The 19,122-nt window shown below is 40.1% G+C and overlaps 1 protein-coding gene across 1 annotated transcript; it reads left to right on the top strand.

Moving 5' to 3' along the window:
- Positions 1–3,898: 3,898 nt before the first annotated feature.
- On the top strand, positions 3,899–18,443 carry mmp2 (matrix metallopeptidase 2). Its single transcript, XM_023284138.3, has 13 exons — positions 3,899–4,325; positions 4,508–4,734; positions 5,491–5,639; positions 6,375–6,503; positions 7,122–7,295; positions 8,076–8,249; positions 9,569–9,742; positions 9,998–10,153; positions 10,283–10,409; positions 14,209–14,345; positions 14,889–15,048; positions 15,359–15,468; positions 17,276–18,443. Exons 1-13 carry the CDS (start codon positions 4,170–4,172, stop codon positions 17,377–17,379), a joined length of 1,977 nt encoding a protein of 658 aa, XP_023139906.1. The 5' UTR covers positions 3,899–4,169; the 3' UTR covers positions 17,380–18,443.
- The last annotated feature ends 679 nt before the right edge of the window (positions 18,444–19,122 follow it).

Raw genomic sequence — 19,122 nt, 5'->3', positions numbered from 1 at the left:
AATATAGCATCAAACGGACCTTCTACGAAACTAGTATCTCAAAACAATTCTATATATAATAAACAAAAAGAAAGTTATAGATAATATAATATGTGCACTTGACAAACAGACTCAAACACTGATTTAAAAATGGATTAAATTGATGCAGAGATATTTTGGGAGATGAGAAAAAGAAAAACATTCTGCTGAAAGAGGCCCCTAACTGTGAAATGATGCACCAGAGTCAACCCTCCCTTCTCTTACTTATTTCCATCTGCTGTTGCCAGCCTCTGCCACAGAGTGGTGCCGATGCTGTCTTGGAGTGAGGCAGGGCCAGCCCCGTGTCCCATAAACACACACAAATCATTTACATGCTGTACTCATCAAAGGCAACTCTTCCTCATCTCCGCCGAGGCTTGCTGCTGATCTGAGCTTCCAATATTGCATCTCAGAGCGTTGCAGCTAACCTTTGCAACTGCCAAGAATGTGATTAATTTTTTAAATACAGCTGTTGACCTATTATTGAGATGGAGAGGAGCCACGCGAGACACTCGTCTCCTCTCCCCTGTATAATGGAATGCATTATTGCATCAGTGTTTACAAGGCGTGCTAAAAGAGAAACAGAATGAGGGAGAAAGTATTAAGTAAAGCAATTCGGCTAATGTCGCTTTGGGCCTTGTGCACACACAAAATGTCAATCAAAACCCGCCATTCTTTGATTCATTGCAGTTTGCTCTGGAAGTTGCATCTGAGAGAAGAGTGGTGACACAATGTGGAACAATAATTACCCTGCAGTGTTAAAGTCCTCCAGTGTCTTGGTGCATTCATAAATAAAATATGTTCAAGATAATGGATTTATGTTCAATAATTCATCATCAGAATCTTTCAAACCGAGTGATATAATATGTGTCACAGTATTCTGTAACACAGTGCTTAGCCAAATTAAGTTATCTTGAAACAGATTTATTGACAGGGCTGTTGCTGCATTCATTTACTCAGCAACCATTGCTTAATTACTCCTGCAAAGCACATAAAACAAACAATGCCAATAGACTGATTCTAAACCACTCAGTGTCAGTATTAACTCCACACCCAGGCTAACTATGCATTCACTGAACCAAACAGTGCAGAACATTGCATATGATCCTCTCAAACACTTTGAACAAGTTGGGGTGAGAGGAGAGCAGCAGGACTGTGATATTTGTCATTCATGACCTTGGTGCTAGCCAGCCATACAGGCAGTTTGGTTTGATGACCCATCAGAGAATCTGTGGAGGTCCTTGCAAGAGCCAGAGGACCAGGGTGAGGAGAGACGGTGACATCCAGGTCTGCGGTCTGTTCAGCTGGACGGGGGTCAGTCAGTTGGCCTGAAGATCCCGAGCCAGCTGGAGAGCCATGATACGGCTGGCCTTCATGTCCAGAATGTCCCATTCCCAGTCGCAAGAGGAGGCCACACTGGCATGCTTAAGAAAGCCGCTAGTCCGTATAATTAATGACATGAGTTTGTACGGTGTAGGACCAGAGCAAGCATATTGCAGCATTGCATCAAGTTGCTTTTGTAACACAAATAGAAACTACTGAAAATCATTTGAATTAAACAGAAATCGCTTGTAATGAGGACAACACATGTGATTTGTACACTGTGGTGTAAACACTGAAATACAAATCAGCTGTAAAGGATTCCATAACACCATGGTTGTATTTAAATCAGCCATCTCAGCCACAAGCAAATACAAATGGAAGAGATGCACTCGCAATGAGCAGCAACAAGACATTCACTTAAAAAAAAGCAACAGTATTTCATCAAAACACACACACACACACACACACACACACACACACACACACACACACACACACACACACACACACACACACACACATTGTGAGGTGCTTAAATCTAGAGAAAGCTTCAGCATTCAAGAGGCAAAAAAGAAAACAATTTACATGCAAATCAGACTTTATCATCTCAATCTCTTTATGCCACTTTCGCCTGTGAAATTGCATTCATATGCACAAAGGCATTCAATTACTGTAGCTGTGCCTCAACTTCTCACATCTCAGCATTTTCTATTTGGAGAGGCAGGCCCATGTACATTTAATAGGTAGGCATTCTGTTCCCCAGCTCTGCGAGAGATCACTGTGAGTGTGTCAGTTAAAGGAGATGGCAGCATGTATCAGTGCATGAAATAAAGCTCCTGCTCCAAAGTGACAGGCCCTGGATATTGTTGGCAAATGGATGTTAAATTCGCTCTGCAACCACCAACAGCAGCCCCAGCTATGAAAAATTAACTGTACTCTGGCTAAAGGGAAGGGAAATTGCTTTGCTAGATATACCGCAAAATCCTGTTTGCGAGCTATCCATCTGTCAGATCTCTTTGCAAAAAAAGTCCTTCAGCTCTCTCTATTAAAGAGTCCGCTCTCATATGCTGTTTGGGGTAATCCAGTATGAGAGCGGAAACAAAGAGATGTCAAAGAGAGTTAGAGCAAATCCTAAATCTATGCAGTAGATTACAAGTCAGTAAAGAAGACTGGCTCCAAGTGTCACAGAACAGACAGGGGGCTATGTGTCTGTCAGCCACCAGAGGGCAGCAATCCTGACGAATACCCATAGACTGCATATGTAAATACCTGAGTCAGGTTAGTATATTTACCTGCATATCACAGTCTTTAACCACTCCATACTTTAAACTTTAAAATTACATTACAAAATACATTCTGAAAATCTTCCTAAAAATATAATCTCCAGTGAGGAAGAGTAATTTTGGCAATCTGTAAATATTCTATCCGCAATTGTGCTGGACACTAATGGCCTTTTTTCTCCTTTTTCATCTTTCACCTTTTCAAGTTTACATCTTTACTCTTTTCAAGTTCATATGTCGAAACTAAATGATAGAAACTGCTAAATTGTTCGTACGGCTGGAAATTACTTGAAAAAAAAGTATTAGCTCATTTATTATAGTCTAAACTATTAGATAATGTCACATATGCATTGCAGTGCAACAAATAAATCAAGATCAGGATATGTCAGTCCAATCAAATTTGTGATCTTACTGGTAGACTTATTTGTATGTGTTTCACTGTTTCCCTTTTCTGTTTTCTTTTGACCTGATACTGAGGCCAGTTTTCACATCCCACCAGCAGATGTCAATATATCACTTTAAATAACTTGTGGCCTTTTTGCAGCTGGGTGTCGCTGTGTTTCCTTACTGATAAGGTGGTATTTTGTTCATTGGGATGCTATATATATATATATTAAAGAAGTGGCAGCTTTGCATAGAATTTCCTACTTATCCCTTTAATTAAGTTGAAATATATACTTAGTAAAAGAACGGGGATGCTGATCAGCTTTCATCTGTGATTTTAAGACAAAACAGTACCTGCAAGGTGTAAAGGCTTTACCAGGTGTTGGGGAAAAGTACAAAAAAGGAGGAGCAGGGAGACCGAAATAAACAGATGTGCAAGATGCAAGAAGATCTACTTCCAGCAGTAATAAAGCCCTGTGCAAACTGTGATATGCATATGACAAACACAAAACTAAGACAGAAGTGTGTATCATTTCAATGCACAAATGTTAGTGATAAAGCTGTGCTCTCTCCTCTCAGTGTGTATGTTATATTATAGGAACTGAAGTTAGGAGAAGAATCTAAATTCTGCTTCTCATGCAACACACATATAGAGCAGAATCAGGTCAAAGAATCAGAAGACCTCCAGGCTGTTCAGATTCTTTTAAATGATTTGATCAATTACACATTCTGAGTGAGTTTTTGGTTTGTTGGTTGAACTTTCCAAGTGCACCAGCTGGCCCACATATAGTTTCTGGACGTGAGTCACTTCAAACCCATATTTACTCTTTTGAAAACTTTCCCTGCCCTCATTCGAGGTTTCCAGTCTGTATAAGCCAGACTGAGTCAGAAACGTAACCAGAAGTGCATCGTCCTGTGTTTGATTTGCGGACTCCCCCGCTCCTCTTTCCCAACCTGGAGACTGCGCACAAACAGGGGGAAGGGAAAAAAAAGTGCATGTGCAAGCAGAACTGAGAAAGTTTGCAGAGCCGAGGTGCAGGATGTCCCGTTAAAGAGAAAAAAAAGTCTTCTAGAGGAGCAGAGCAACACAAGCTGACGGGCTGAAAGGACTGCAACTCAGAGCGGACGGTGTTCAGCACTAAGACCCCGTTAACCTGCGCAAAAATGGGCTCTCCGACGATATTTAGTTGTCGTCGGATTGTTCTCAAAGTGTTTTTGCTTTGCTTCATCGCCTTTCAAGCAACAAATGCTCGTCCTTCTCCTATTATTAGGTTTCCTGGAGACGATACAACCCCCAAAACAGACAAAGAAGTTGCTCTGGTAAGTTTATTGTTTTGTTTTGTTTTTTTTTACCTTGAAAATCTAAGTGGGTCAACCAGCTGTGAATGACGTTTTTACTCTTGTGGTCCAAGAACTTTACTGTACTGTTGGAGAAAAGTTTACGCATGTTTATGAAAACCATTTTTCATGTCCATATCTCTCCTTTCTTTCCCTCTCTTTAGCACTATCTGAATAAGTTTTATGGATGCCCACAAGACAGATGTAACCTCATGGTGCTCAAGGACACCCTGAAGAAAATGCAGAAGTTCTTCTCCTTGCAAGAAACTGGAGAGATTGATGCCAAAACTGTGGAGATCATGAAAAAGCCCCGCTGTGGCGTTCCAGATGTGGCCAATTACAACTTCTTCCACAGGAAGCCCATGTGGCAGAAGAACGACATCACCTACAGGTCAGCAGCTCTGAATTTGCGCTCTTGATGGTGATATCATGGAAGGTTTTAAACAGTGGCCCATTAAACTAGATACAGTACAAATGGTACAGTAGTAGTTCTCTAGATGCACAGCATGCATCACATCAGGACGTCTTTCACTGATGTTTGCCAAGTTTGATTCCTCCCAACAGCTGCCCGTAAATCAAAGCATTGGAGATATTGAGAAATGGCCCCGCCTGACCCCCTAAACCCTCCCAACCCTCTCCTCACCCTCCAGTCCTCCCCACCCCCATCCACACAATCCGAAGTGCTTGCATCTCATGTCTTGCTAACATCAGCATTCCTACACAGTATGTGTCAAGTCCTTTGTTTTCATTCTGTTTGAGGTTTACAACAATGTGGATTTAGTTTATTTATATCAGTGGTTTTGCGCGCCCTGATCATTCCAGCCCGTCAGCCTGTGTGTTTGTAAAGAAGACTGCAAGCCAAAGACAATAACAACTAAGAGATCTTAAGACTGTTTGCAGGAAAGGGGCTGTGCAGACAGGCATACAAGTGGGGTTGTGGCTGAGAATTATTTCAGGAAGCACATTCGCAGATGACTCATACAGTGTTGTTGGCCAAGCTTCTTTTCCATGATCTTCCAGTGATAGGTGTACATGCCTTGCAAAATGTGACATGCAAAGAGCCAACCTGGCTGTCCTGATTGCACATACTTGCTGTTATTTGATGGAGTTTGTCTGGCTTTTCTTTGTTTGTCTCGTCACTTTGTAGAATCCTGGGTTGGACTCCTGATCTGGATGAGGAAGTTATAAATGATGCTTTCTTCAGAGCCTTCAAAGTATGGAGTGATGTCACGCCGCTCTCTTTCACCCGCATCATGGACGGAGAGGCTGACATCATGATTAATTTTGGCCGCAATGGTATGCCATATAGATACGACGGTACACACTATATAGTATATAGATGACATATTTGATATTTGCAATACACTGCACATTAACAAAAACATCTGCAAACAGGTGGATGTCTGAAACTCAAATGTCATTATCAAATTAGGTTTATTTAGTAGGAAAATGTCGCCTATATGCCCTCAAAACACCCTGCTTATTGTTACTTGCATATTTTTCAACCACGTCTTTGGGCACACAAATGACATCTCGGATTAAATTTCAAAGATTATAAATTTACACACTCTAACAATCTTAAAAAGGTTCATCAGAAGTTCACTGTCTTGTAAACTAGTGGTCAAGGAGCAATAATACATGTGTTGTTGCAGTGACTCTACGCTTTGCCATCCTGTATTTTAGGAACACTTAATAAAACAGAGGGAAATGTGGTCTTGACACAGGTCATTCCAGTCATTCCAGCGAAAATAACCATTCCATGTTTACTCACCATGTTATGATATCATTCCATCTGGCCAAAGCTGACCCTGTCGAGAAAGAATCCAGTTATTATAGTAGAACACAAATAAAACGTCAGCCACTTCAGAAGATGTGAAATTGTTGTCCTAGGAACGGTAATACACACACAAATATCTCATCATGTCAGAAATGTCCAGGAACTTTACACTTGTACTAGTTAGGACTGTTTAACAAAGAAAATCTTCTCTGATTTTTTTCTTTTTGGTTAATATTAAATTATGTCATCCACAGAGCATGGAGATGGTTACCCATTTGATGGAAAGGATGGCCTCTTGGCTCATGCTTTTGCCCCAGGGCCAGGAATTGGGGGAGACTCCCATTTTGATGATGATGAGCAGTGGACACTGGGAGAAGGCCAAGGTAAAATAAACAGAAGTAACCACTATAGTAACAGGGATGTGAATATGAAAGCTTTACTACATATCAGGTGAGGTATTGACATTGATAATACTAATAGGACTCTCAAATACTCTGTTTGGCTGTCTTAACTTTCTCTGAACTTTCTGGCACTTGATGTGACAAACTGCCGCCATCTGGAATCTGAATAGAAAAACAAATGTGCACACATTAGTATTTGCACACATTGACCCAGATAGTTTTTCTCCAAGTATTTCCCATTATTCAGATGCTCTTGTTTGGATTTATAATTTGTGCAGGAATCATTTTTAAACCTATTTTTTTTCCCTCCTGGTGCAAAAATGTCTCAAAGCAGATGAGCAGATGAAGATATCTTTGATGAACTTTTTCTTCTATTAAAACTATACTTTTTTCATTCTGCTACATATGTTTTTTACATTACACTGTTTGGCAGACCTATTTTCAAAGCCTGCTTTCCTTATTCTAGGCTTTTACTTGCTACTTGTTACAGGGTCTTTAAACTTGCTTAATGTAGGCTGTCTATCATATTAAACACCATAAAACAATGATTTCAGAAAATGGATGACTACAATATATCTTTATCATTTTTTTTTTTGACAGTGGTGAAGGTGAAGTTTGGTAATGCTGATGGAGAGTTCTGTAAATTCCCCTTCTCGTTCATGGGCACTGAGTACAACAGCTGTACGTCTCAGGGCCGTGACGACGGCTTCCTGTGGTGCTCCACCACTTACAACTTTGACGAAGATGGCAAATACGGATTCTGCCCTCATGAATGTAAGTTTGTCCAGAGGTTCTCCTTTTTCACATATACCATTGTATATTATATATGTACACACATACGCTTACTGTATATCAATTAACAATGCGATGTCTCCTTATACATTTTGCCTTAGTATCAGAAAAGATCAATTATTATGTGGCTCCACTTTACCTGAGCACCATTGGTTTCATGCCCTACTTGCATCTAATTGAACCAGACGAAACATTTTGGAGTTTTGTGAATTGAGCCAGTGTTCAAATACTGGCAAAACAATATTTCATATCAGATTATTGCTATATTGAAAGCTGCTCTGCTGATTTTGGACATGAAGAAAGTAGGTTGGACAGTAAGCCAGGAAACTGTTGTTTTTTGTTTGGAGTGGATTATGGTACATTTCTTTTCCAAGTTACTGCCCCACTTTAGAACATGGGGCTTTGTCAAGCGTTTTGTTTATCTCTGTTGTGTTGCTGTCCATGGTACTAACATGATCGCATGCCCATTTCAACTTACTGCCAAAGTACACATGTACTAAGTTGTTTTATATGATGGGAACAAGAGTGAGGCCTGTTTGCACTGGAGCTGTACTTCTGTTAGGCTTTTGTTATGATGCAGAAATGTTCCATTGTGCCTCTTTTCTTTAATTCCAACCTCTCTTCTTCTTAGGGAGCCTTAGCCCATCACTCAGAGGTCAAAGGATCTTGTGTAGTCACGTGTAAGCTTAGACGTTATAGAAATATATTGTGCACAGATTTGCCAGATTTATCCTCTAAAGTACTATTTTTGTTGTTTCACAGTGCTGTTCACCCTGGGAGGAAATGCAGAGGGCGCTCCATGTAAATTCCCCTTCACCTTTCAGGGGGAGAAGTATGATGGATGCACCACTCAGGGCAGGGATGATGGTTACAGGTGGTGTGCCACTACTGAGGACTATGACCGCGACAAGACCTATGGCTTCTGCCCTGAAACTGGTAGGTGGTGTCATCTATTGTCTAGTCTTGCATGTGTCAGCACTGGGGAGAATGGTCTGGCTGCCTACATTATAATACTGAAAAAGGGAACAACAAAAACAAGCAAAATATGCTGTGGCTTGTTTGTATCTCTCTTTAAACCAATCACAATAATTCTGGGAAGCGCGAAAGCCACGTTGTAGCAATGGTAGCCCATCAAAACAGGGGACTGTTTTGGTGGAAAATGTTAGGAAAATGGAGCTTTTTCCTGTTTAGATAGACATTGTTGTAAATATATTATTCTGAGATCTTTACAACCATTCACTTATTGTGCATTTCAAATCGTTTTAAAAACTTGACATTTTCAGAGTGTAGTTGCTGCTTGGAGGTTGTTGTTGTTGTCTACTATAGTGAAAACATGCAGATAGTGGAAGGGGAGGCGAATGTCATGTGAAATATGATATGTGGTCAGTATCAAGCTTATACCCACAGTCTGCATCTAGTGAGTCAGACTATTTACAGTCTGTTATGCCCATTATATGTCCATAAACTTTGTGGCAGGATCCTAGATTACTTTGTGGTACAAAATAATCTTGGATCCTGCCACATAAAGTCTCGGTGTCTTTTTCTGTCATACAGATGTTCACACGTGTGCATACTGGTGCACTGTCTTCAGTTTGTGTTTTTGTGTGCATTAATAGTTATACTACGCTTTACTGGCTCTGTTTATTTTGATGTGCAGTGAATGGTGCCCTGCCATTTGTTGGTCTACAGGAATCCTCTAGCTTGGGTTTTTTGGCCTTGCTCGTGGTCGGCTGAATGGCTGTGAAAGTATTTTAATGTGCAATGGCGGGGCTTATTTTCCATTCTGTCAGAGGGACTGGCTTGAGGGTTGAAGTTGTGTAGTATGGAGGGAGATAGACAGACAGAGGTACAACCATTGGAGCTTTCATCTGGTTTTATTTGATTAGGAATGTAGTTTTTCTGCAAAGCCTTGTGCGAGAGCTTGTGCTGAATAAGAAATGATTTTAAGAAAAAAAAAATGAAGCACAAAACCAATCTTGCCAGATTGAAAATGATCTCTCTTTGAAAGAAAATCAATCTGGGCGGGTGCTTTTTGGTTTAGTGCCTAGTGGATTAGTTATTGATGTTGTGTGTGTTGTGCCAGATGCTTTCATGGTGTTGTTTTCATCATCATCTGCACTCATTTCATGATACAGTACAAACCAAACCTTTCTGGGGAAACATTTTGGCATATGAACAAGTTTACAAGAACATGAAGTGAATACGTTCTCTATACATTTCATTGTTACAGTTTTGTGTTTCGTTACTATCTCCAGCTATGTCAACGGTGGGAGGAAACGCAGAGGGAAGCCCCTGTGTCTTCCCTTTCACCTTTCTGGGAGACACCTATGACAGCTGCACCTCCTCTGGACGCAGCGACGGCAAGATGTGGTGCGGTACCACCAAGAGTTACGATGATGACCGCAAGTGGGGTTTCTGTCCTGACCAAGGTATGAAGACATTGGCCAATAATATCTGTGGACAGCTCTTGCTGTAGTTCTGGGAACAGCATCCAAGGAGATTGGTCACACAGAACAATGCAATGACTCATTTGTTTTACTCTCACTTCAAATTCTCTTACAACAAGTAAGAAAATAAAGCAGGTCGCATAAGTTTAGACCTTAGCCTGCCCAAAGACAATTGCTCTATTTACTGTTGAGTCATTTAAAGAGAACTCATACTTATTTAATCTGATTTGTTTTTAGGGTACAGTTTGTTCCTGGTGGCAGCACATGAGTTTGGTCATGCTCTTGGTTTGGAGCACTCTCAGGACCCCGGAGCCCTGATGGCCCCTATTTATACTTTTACTAAAGATTTCAGACTTTCTCAAGATGACATCAAAGGCATCCAGGAGCTCTATGGTAAGAAGAAATGCAATGTGAGGCCTAATACCTACAAAAATGTCTTTTTCTAATGAAAAGGCAGGAAAGACTTTTCAACTGTGCAATTACTCCCTCAAAGATTAAACACTGTGGTAAATCTTTTAACAGGCGTGCCAACAGACAAGCCTTTGCCTCCAACCCAGGGTCCTGTCACTCCAATGGACATCTGTAAAGAGCCAGTTATCTTTGATGCTGTAGCACAAATCAGAGGAGAGACCTTCTTCTTCAAAGACAGGTAATCATTTCAAACAAGAGGGCCTACATTTGTTTTAATAAGACTTCAGTGAGTGTACATACACCGGATTATAACCAAATGAGGAGGGAGCAAGAGGAAATCCAAGCGAAATCTCAGGTCTTGACAAGACTGTTTGAATATGCAAGCCATTCTGTTATCATAGATTTGATGTGAAGGCTGTGTTTGACTCTCAAAAATCTTGCAAGCACTGCTAAAGTCTGGTTGAACTTCCTGTCTGTGATCTATGGGAAGAACAACAAACAAAACCCAATCGCCTGCTTCTGGCTCCATCATCTTGTGTAACTGAAATAAAGCAGCCAGCACCAGTTGGGTTTCATAATCATTTCACCACAAACAATGAGCAATATGACATGAGGTTTCTTGCTAATTATTGTTTCTCATATGTCAGTCTTGTGCCACTAAAAATGGAGGTTTAAATGCTTGTTGTCATGATGTGACAATTAGTAAGACGGGAAAACAAACTATTTCTCCACTCATGCAGTGACAACCAAAACAGTCATCACTTATAAACACAGTGTACAGGCCACTTCTCCACCGGCGCCAGTCAATCCAATGTCTTGTAAGCTTAGTGTGTGTCTACTGGCTGACCCTGTGTAGGAGAGGAGTTTCATACTGTGGTTCGGTCAACAGTCTTTGTGAGTCACTGTATGTTCCCGGACGAAGGCTTCATCAGCAGCTGAGATTTGTTAGAGACAAACTCACACAATAATATGGTAGAAAAGGAAATGTTCGTGCTGTGCTCATGCATTGAGTCTTTCTCATTTCAAGGTTAACAGAGCTGTATATCTGTCATCGGCCATTTCGGCAAACGGGTCCAAAAGTAACAAGCCAGCAGACCAGAAGAAAAGAGTCTAGTCTTTCAATTTGCTAGGTTTTCCTCACTCAGAACCTTGAATTAGAAACCGGGGAGAAACAAGCCACAGTCTTGCTCCCAGATCCTGCTTTAATGCAGAACTACTTTTCACCTTGCTGTGGCTCTCATCCACACATTTGCAGCAATTGACAGTGCAGCACAGAAGCTCCTAGAGTGCTCTGCGAACCATGACACTTTGGACCTGTTGTTGAAAATCAAGCTGAGCTGAAACTTAATTCTCCTCGAAGCTTTAGTGGGCTAAAGATTCAAATGGAAACAGAAAGATGAACATATGCATCATCATCACTTTTGCTGTCCTGTGATCATTAACTGTGACATACAGAAGAAAATACGCCATTTGAATTCTTGTGGAGTCTCAATAATCATTATATTACTTATTGGAATGACGGGACTGTGCCCTTTTTTGATTATTTGCAGCTGGGTCTATTTGTACAGATGTTAAAGCTATTAGGATCCAGAGCAATGCTATTCAGGCAGTGGGGAAAGGCACATTGGTCATCCGTGTACAGTGGTTAGAATATGTAAAAATCCCAGTCAAAGTCATCTATATATGGTAAATATGTTCAGCCACGTTCATCAGCTTTGTTGGGTCCTTTGTGTGGTCTTTTCACACAAGGCCATAACATGCCATGAATTTTAAGTTGATATGTGAAAGTCTGACCAGGCATCAAAAGACTGAGAACTGATCCAAAGATGAGTGCAGAAAAATGAGGACAAAGTTCTCTCAAGACACTGAAGTGAATGTACAGTTCAGTGTCTCCCACCAAAGTCTGAGATTAGTAAAGTTTCAGTATGGGCCTGTTGATCTGACTTCATGAGTTGCCTGAAGGCCATGTCAGGTTAGTATGCCGCAGAGCTCTGGTACATAGCTTCACACAAAGAGCAGTGCCCTCTGGGCTCTGGGGCTAAAGCTCACTTGACTCTACTCATTGTAAAAGAGGAATCTCTCTTTCTCCTGGCTCAGCATATTTATGGGGTCGGACAAATCTTGACATGATGCAGTGAGTAATGCTCGTAGCACTCCCTGAGCTCAGCATAAAAGTGTGTCTGTCTGTCTGGAGGCTTAAAGAGAAGGCAATTATAAAGTCTGTCTTATAGGAACAGTTTGGCCAACCTGCTGATTAGGTCAGTTGCAAGTAACATATGCTCACGTGCTTGCATCAAAGCACATAGCAACAGATTTTATATAAAATACAGCATTTTCTTTAGGTTGTAATCCTTAAGATTTCAGTCTATTTTCCAAGACAAACAACAGAGGAGCAGAAAGTGTGTCTGTTTTTAGCACAATTCAAAATAGTGTCATGAAGAAGTGAAAAATAACTGCATCTACAATCTGATTTGAAGCTAAACACAGCTAAACACTGATGGCTCTGATAGTGTCAACACAGTGACAAACATTGGGGCTGTTATCAGTGACTTTAAAATGTGCTGGATCACAGGTATGAATCAGTTTTCAGTTATGAGGACGGTAATCTGAATCCAGCTAAGAACTAGCAGAACCCCCCACTACCAATGAATATGACGAGATAAAGTGGTAATTACTGAATGTGAAGATGCTTGAATGGCTATTACAGAAGGAATGTTGATCAAAGTCTGGAAAATTGAGGTCTGGGTTTATAAAGGGATTATTACTTTAAAGCAGGCTAGACATACAGTGAAGTACGGAGAACAGGCCTGCTAGCTACTCCACTAAACCTGCCACCCAAACAGGTTTCCACTCAGTAGCAAGGGACTGATTTGTACATATAGGATTTTTATCATGGGAGCTTTGAATCAACACAGCATGTTTGCATAATTTAGTCCATTTCTGGGAAATGACATACCTAACATTACTCAGACCTTTTCCAAACATAAAATTTGTGTGAAATATAAAATCCATTCAAGCAGACGTAATGGAAGCCTTTATTTCTTTCAGAGCTGCATTGTAATTGCATCATAATGCATAACCATCAACCTGCATAACGACGCAGTTATATCACTTTTTTTATAGAAACAAATGAATATACATGGATTACCTAGTTAAAAGTTTGGAATCTCAATAATCATAAATTCATACTTTATAAAAAAGAAAGGAAAGACAAATAAAATGAAAAAGCATCTACAAATCAACATTATCAGGCCTTGGAAAACTCTCTTGCTATGTCCTGTAAGTCTGTTCAATTTACCAGCCCTGAGGCAGATAATGTTTGTGCCATTTTATTGAATATATACAGGAAGAGAAGACAGACAGGAAACAATCAAATTAAAGCTCTGACAGATACTGAAAACCCTCTGGATATTGTTAGTGCATCATAAGAACACTTCTTAAATAACAAAAATCCTATATCATTAGTTCAAACTGGAATATGTCTCATCTTTCATCCTGACAACTGTAACTTTGCCCATGTGTTATGTATGTGCAATCTACGTTTCTGTTTGTCAGGTTTTATTCTCATCTTCACTTTATCACTATGACACCGCATCTTTGCTATTGGCAGATCTTTTTCGTTTTAAAAAATAGGTCAGTGGAAAAGAGTTTGGGAAGCTGCTGTTGTTGTGCAGCTGTGTATTGGAAATCCGGGCAAGATGGGTCTTGTTCCGCTGGCGTCTGCAGCCTTAGTCGTAACGAGAACCAGATGCTCATGAATCAGGCCATTGTGGCTGCCTCGGCCAGTGAAGCACTTGCACTAAACCCCCATCTCACACACACACACACACACACACACACACACACACACACACACACACACACACACACACACACACACACACACACACAAACACACACTCTCTCTCTCTCTCTCTCTCTCTCTCTCTCTACTCCCACCTCCTCATCAACCCCCTCTGATCCTCTTTTGCTCTCACTCATTTCATCCCCAGCTCATCTACCTCGCGATCGCTCACCCCTTATTCTTTCTCTGCCAGATTCCTGTTCAGGTCAGTCAACTTCAGGAGCAAGCCCAACGGCCCCATGCTCGTGGCCACCTACTGGCCCGACCTTCCTGCCAAGATAGATGCTGCCTATGAAAACCCGGTGGAGGAAAAAACAGTCTTCTTTGCAGGTATTCTAAAGAAAATGAGAAACTGTGAATAAACGGCCCATTAAGATCTCTCTGAATATCCTCGCAGTGCTTCTGTGGTGATCAGACAAACACAAAGATCCACTTCCATTAGTAATAAAGAAGTGTCCTCACTATTTTACCACTTGGATGCCTTTCCCCTAATGGTCAGCTGTTTCTCTGACCTGAAACATTAGGAGAAGCAGGAATGTTGGCTGAACACTCTTGTGTGTGGTGTACACTCTTGAGACACTTGAGATATTCCACATAGTTATTAGTGGTTTATGATACATTCTCAGAATTTTACTAATATGAGAACTTTCCTGAATACTGATGAGATTTACATAATATGTTTGTCTGCTTAAAAGACATTAAGGTGGTTTGGGGATGATCTCACTGTATTTGGTTTATAGATTCATGTGAATAAAGGAAAACCCTTGAATTGAAAGTCCTGTGCTAGATTAGTTAGCTTCCATTAGTATAACATGTCTCCAATGTTATTGTAGGCCACGGTTCTACTTTTTTTAACCTACTTTTCTCTCTCAGGCAATGAGGTGTGGATGTACAAAGCTGATGAGTTGGAGAAAGGCTATCCCAAGAGGCTCTCCAGCCTTGACCTCCCCACTGACCTGCAGCAAATCGATGCTGCCTTCAACTTTAGGAAGAACAGGAAGACTTACTTGTTTGCTGGAGACAAATTCTGGAGGTGAGGAAGTCCAAAGCTTATGTAACTATTTGTTAACCAAAAAAAACCCATTAAAACCCACCCCAGCTTATGCTGTTGATGTCATCGCTGCTTACTGCAGTATTGTGCTACATCTGGACTGAGTTAGAGGTTTGGTGTGACCTAAACTGTAAAGCACAACAACCCTGTTAATCCTTGCAAACCATGGGAATTCATAGTCCTGGTGACTCACTGTTTCATCTCCAGGAAAAATAATGAGTGTGTGCTTTTGTGTATGTGAGAGAACTCAGAAGCACTCCTTAAAAAATGCACTTTCATTATTCCTGAACAGATATGATGAAGATAAGAAGAAGATGGACCCTGGCTTCCCTAAACTTATTGCAGACTCCTGGAACGGTATCCCAGATGACATCAACTCTGCCTTTAGTCTTAATGGCATTGGTAAAAAAAAAAAGTTCTTCTTTCATAAATTGTGTATTAACAGGCTCTGTGGGATTTAAAGAAGGAAATTTGGTCAGAGGCTGGGAATAGTTATGAATTCATGAATTAAACACATTACAAGATTAAAGTACCAAATTGAAGTTTCTATAGCATGGTCTTTTGCAGCAAATTATATTTACTTGTCATTCTTGGGGACCATTTTCCAAACAGTGTCACATGGTTCAACTGTATTTTCCTCAATATCCTCCAAGCAGCATTGGCTTCAAGCCAGGTCGTGACAACATAACAAGGCTAAGAGTCTGCAGCCACACCAGTGACTCAGTTCGGCACAGCAGTGTTTGAGCCTAATACAATACATCTGCATGCTCAAAGAAAGCTATGAGTTGCTCATTAGTATTAAACATGAAATACACCTAGGGCTGAGAAGGGCATCAATGTCCACATCTACCTAATTTCTTAGAAATGCAAGGATATTGCTCTAAAAATCACAAATATCAACCTGATGCAGGCAGGAGAGGAGAAGCCATGTGATCGCAAAAGTTATTAGGTACCATTATCATCTGTATCAGATGTCACAGAAATCCATCCAAGAATTGGATCAAATTGTGAACTGATTGACACCACCATCTCTAATGTTATATCTCCAGTGTGGCTAAACATTTACCACTGACCACATGTGAGCTTATGGATAATATCAATATAAACTAGCCCTTAAGAACATAAAATAAATGCTACAACATTCATTGAAGTCATTCTGAGATGGCTGGAAACATTTTGCAGAAGTAAACCAACAGTGATCTCTGAAAATGGAGACAAAAGAACAAAAGGCATCCTGGGCCTAACCCTGTGCTTGAGTCTTAAACATGAGCTGTTAGAAAGAGTTTTTGTGGTGGTTGTTGTGCTTCCATTATAACACTGCTGTTTTATGTGTGCTCCTTTACTGTCTGCAGATGAACATTCCTTTCAGTAAGATTGCAGGAAAAGCTCTATCAGTGAATCTGGCACTGTGCCTCTGTCAGTAAAACTCCTCATATACCAGAACCCAGCAAACACTAACACTATCAAGCCAAAAACTGAACTGTTTAGGGGGAACTGACTGCACAAAGAATGCAAGCAAGTAAAACACAGTGAAAGGAGTAGTTCTGAAGTCAGGGAGTGATCTGCGGTCTGGTGATGATAGAACACAGTCGTCGGTGGGAGGGCATATGTTTTGTGTTGCTTAATCGATTTCATTTGCTGTGAGTGAATAGCACATAATAGTTGATGTTCGTTTTTCCTGCTGGGGGAAGGGCTTTGCAGCAACACTGTACGAGAAATAAATGAATGTGAATTTTCAGCATGATACCACTAGCAAGCTTCTCCTGAGAATGTTACGTCCGCCGTGTATCCTTGAGGTTGGAGGTGGTTTTGCAGGTTTTTGCTTATGGCAAGCAACCAGGGAGTTTTCCATTACTGCTCTTGAACATACACACTGCACTGTAAGCATCACATAGCTCCTTCACCACATGGTGAATAAACATATTTATACAAAGAAAGTCTGTGACCCTCTACAGAGTGGCCTCTGTATGATTCCAGATTAGCATAATTCAGAGAGAAAGGCTCGACTTTGGCTCCAGTAGAGCCTGATTGGACATTTTAATCCTTGTTGTCTTGATTAAAACTGATTATACTCTTTACAGGATTTTATAGAAGTTTGATTACTTTATTGTTGTTACTTGGTGGTTTCCTCTGTTTAATATAAGCAATTTAAAGCGATAAGCTCAGTAACTATTTTAAACCCACTGTATATTGTGTTTGTCTTCAACAGATTACAGTTACTTCTTCAAAGGCAACCACTATTTCAAACTAGAAGACAGCAGCTTGAAGATTGTCAAGTTGGGTGAAATCACAAAGGACTGGCTCGGTTGTTGAGCATTTCCAGAATGTCTCGCAACTGGCTAATTCCTGTAACCATGGCCTCGCCCTGTGAGGACATCGTCATAGTATCGCACACAACTTGAGGTCGCCACAGTGCACACTGTTGAAAGCTTTTATCCTGGCAACTCTGCACGCTTTTATGGGACACACGTCCCTCCAGCCTGTATAACCAGTCTCCAGCTTTGTAGGACCTTCTACGCAGGCTGAACATACGCATCTGGGTATTTGCTATATTTCTGTGTGATTTTGACTTTTTATTTGTTATGCTGATGCAAATTTATTACAATATGTAGCCCCTGTTTTATTGTTTTTTGTTTTTTTTTTGTTAATTTTTTTAAAAAAAAAAGTCAGACATCAGGTATGTCCACACTGCATTGAACTCAGTGCTATACTGTGCTGTGAGATATTGCCGTTTTATGCAAATTTGATTCTTAAAGACTGTTTTATACCATATGAGGAATTCATGTTGGCTTAGAATTACTTCTATATCCATTGTACTAAGTGCAGTTTTATAAATGTAACAATTTTAATGAATTTTCTCATTGTTGTGCAATACATTTGAAAAAATGAATTTGCACAATGTGACCGAAAATGGTGCTTTTAGAGATTGCTTTTTTGCATATAGTCCTATATATGTATTTTTTATATTCTGTGTAACTATGTCTGATGGGACTACTTTGTATCCTCGAGATTTCAGAAAGTAGTATTTGCAGGCACACATTATTCTTCATTTGATTAGCACTTTGTATAGGACTATAAGAGGGACCTGCACAATATGGAGACCAAATTATTTCCATGGCAACTCCATGTTGCATTTCCCTTCACTAATGGTACAGAAAGAATAATGGCACAGGTTGCCTCCAGAGGCTGTATAGGTTTGCTGCATGATGGAATCATGACAAGAGTACCGCAGTAGTATTGTTTAAATATCTTTTTTTTATGTATTAATTTTTCTTTCTTGGGTTTTTAACAATATAGTCATTGTGTCTTGTGTTGTTTTTAATGCTTGTGCACTTTGTTACTGTCATCAATAAAGATGGTCAATATAATGAAGTCCATGTACTTTGCAAAAGCGGATGTGAATGATTGACAGTTATGAGCATTCACCTTCAAGCCTGTAAATTAATCAACTAAATAACAGTGCTTCACAATGTTTTCCAAAACTTTGAAACTGATCATTTTTAATGTATTACTTATATTAATACACATATTTCAATATGTAGACTGACACATCTTTAAAATTGATTTTTTAAAAATGTAACTTGCCGTGTAAGCGCAAATTTACACAACATATTTATGAGTAGTCCACTTTCCAACGGCGGCTTCCTCTGGAAAATCTGAATCTGCAAAGTAACTCCTGGCTTATGATAAATGTGGCTGAGTTCAAATGTATTTCTCCCTAAAATGGAATAAAGCAGCAGTATGAGGCAGTATAAAAGGAAAACGCTTCAAGAACTATCACCTGAAACTTAAACCCTGCTTGAAAAGAATATGCACTTCTCATGCCTGCGAAATATTATCTCTGGAGAATTTTGTTTTTAGGACAGGAGAGAATCAAATTTGTTGTGAAGCTGCGCCATCTAGTGGACATTTATGAGAAATTCTAATATATAAATTTATACCTGATATTATTCTATGTAAATCAATTTTTATCACTAATTGCGCCTTACTACTATTATCCTTGAAACTTTGCTCTCAGTTTTAATCCACGTTTCCTAACCAATGGTATTTTACGCA

Source organism: Amphiprion ocellaris, chromosome 1 (genome assembly GCF_022539595.1).
Source record: "Amphiprion ocellaris isolate individual 3 ecotype Okinawa chromosome 1, ASM2253959v1, whole genome shotgun sequence".
Classification (NCBI taxonomy): Eukaryota; Metazoa; Chordata; class Actinopteri; family Pomacentridae; genus Amphiprion; species Amphiprion ocellaris.
Note: the sequence above shows the minus strand (reverse complement) of the source record. Positions and strands in the feature narration are given on the sequence as shown.

What these genes read in the sequence shown, in the direction of transcription:
- mmp2 (XM_023284138.3), top strand. Translation starts at nt 4,170, where the DNA reads ATGGGCTCTCCGACGATATTTAGTTGTCGTCGGATTGTTCTCAAAGTG. An exon ending in GACACTGGGAGAAGGCCAAG is followed by an intron (nt 6,504 to 7,121) that starts GTAAAATAAACA and finishes TTTTTTTGACAG; the next exon opens with TGGTGAAGGTGAAGTTTGGT. An exon ending in CTTTAGTCTTAATGGCATTG is followed by an intron (nt 15,469 to 17,275) that starts GTAAAAAAAAAA and finishes TGTCTTCAACAG; the next exon opens with ATTACAGTTACTTCTTCAAA.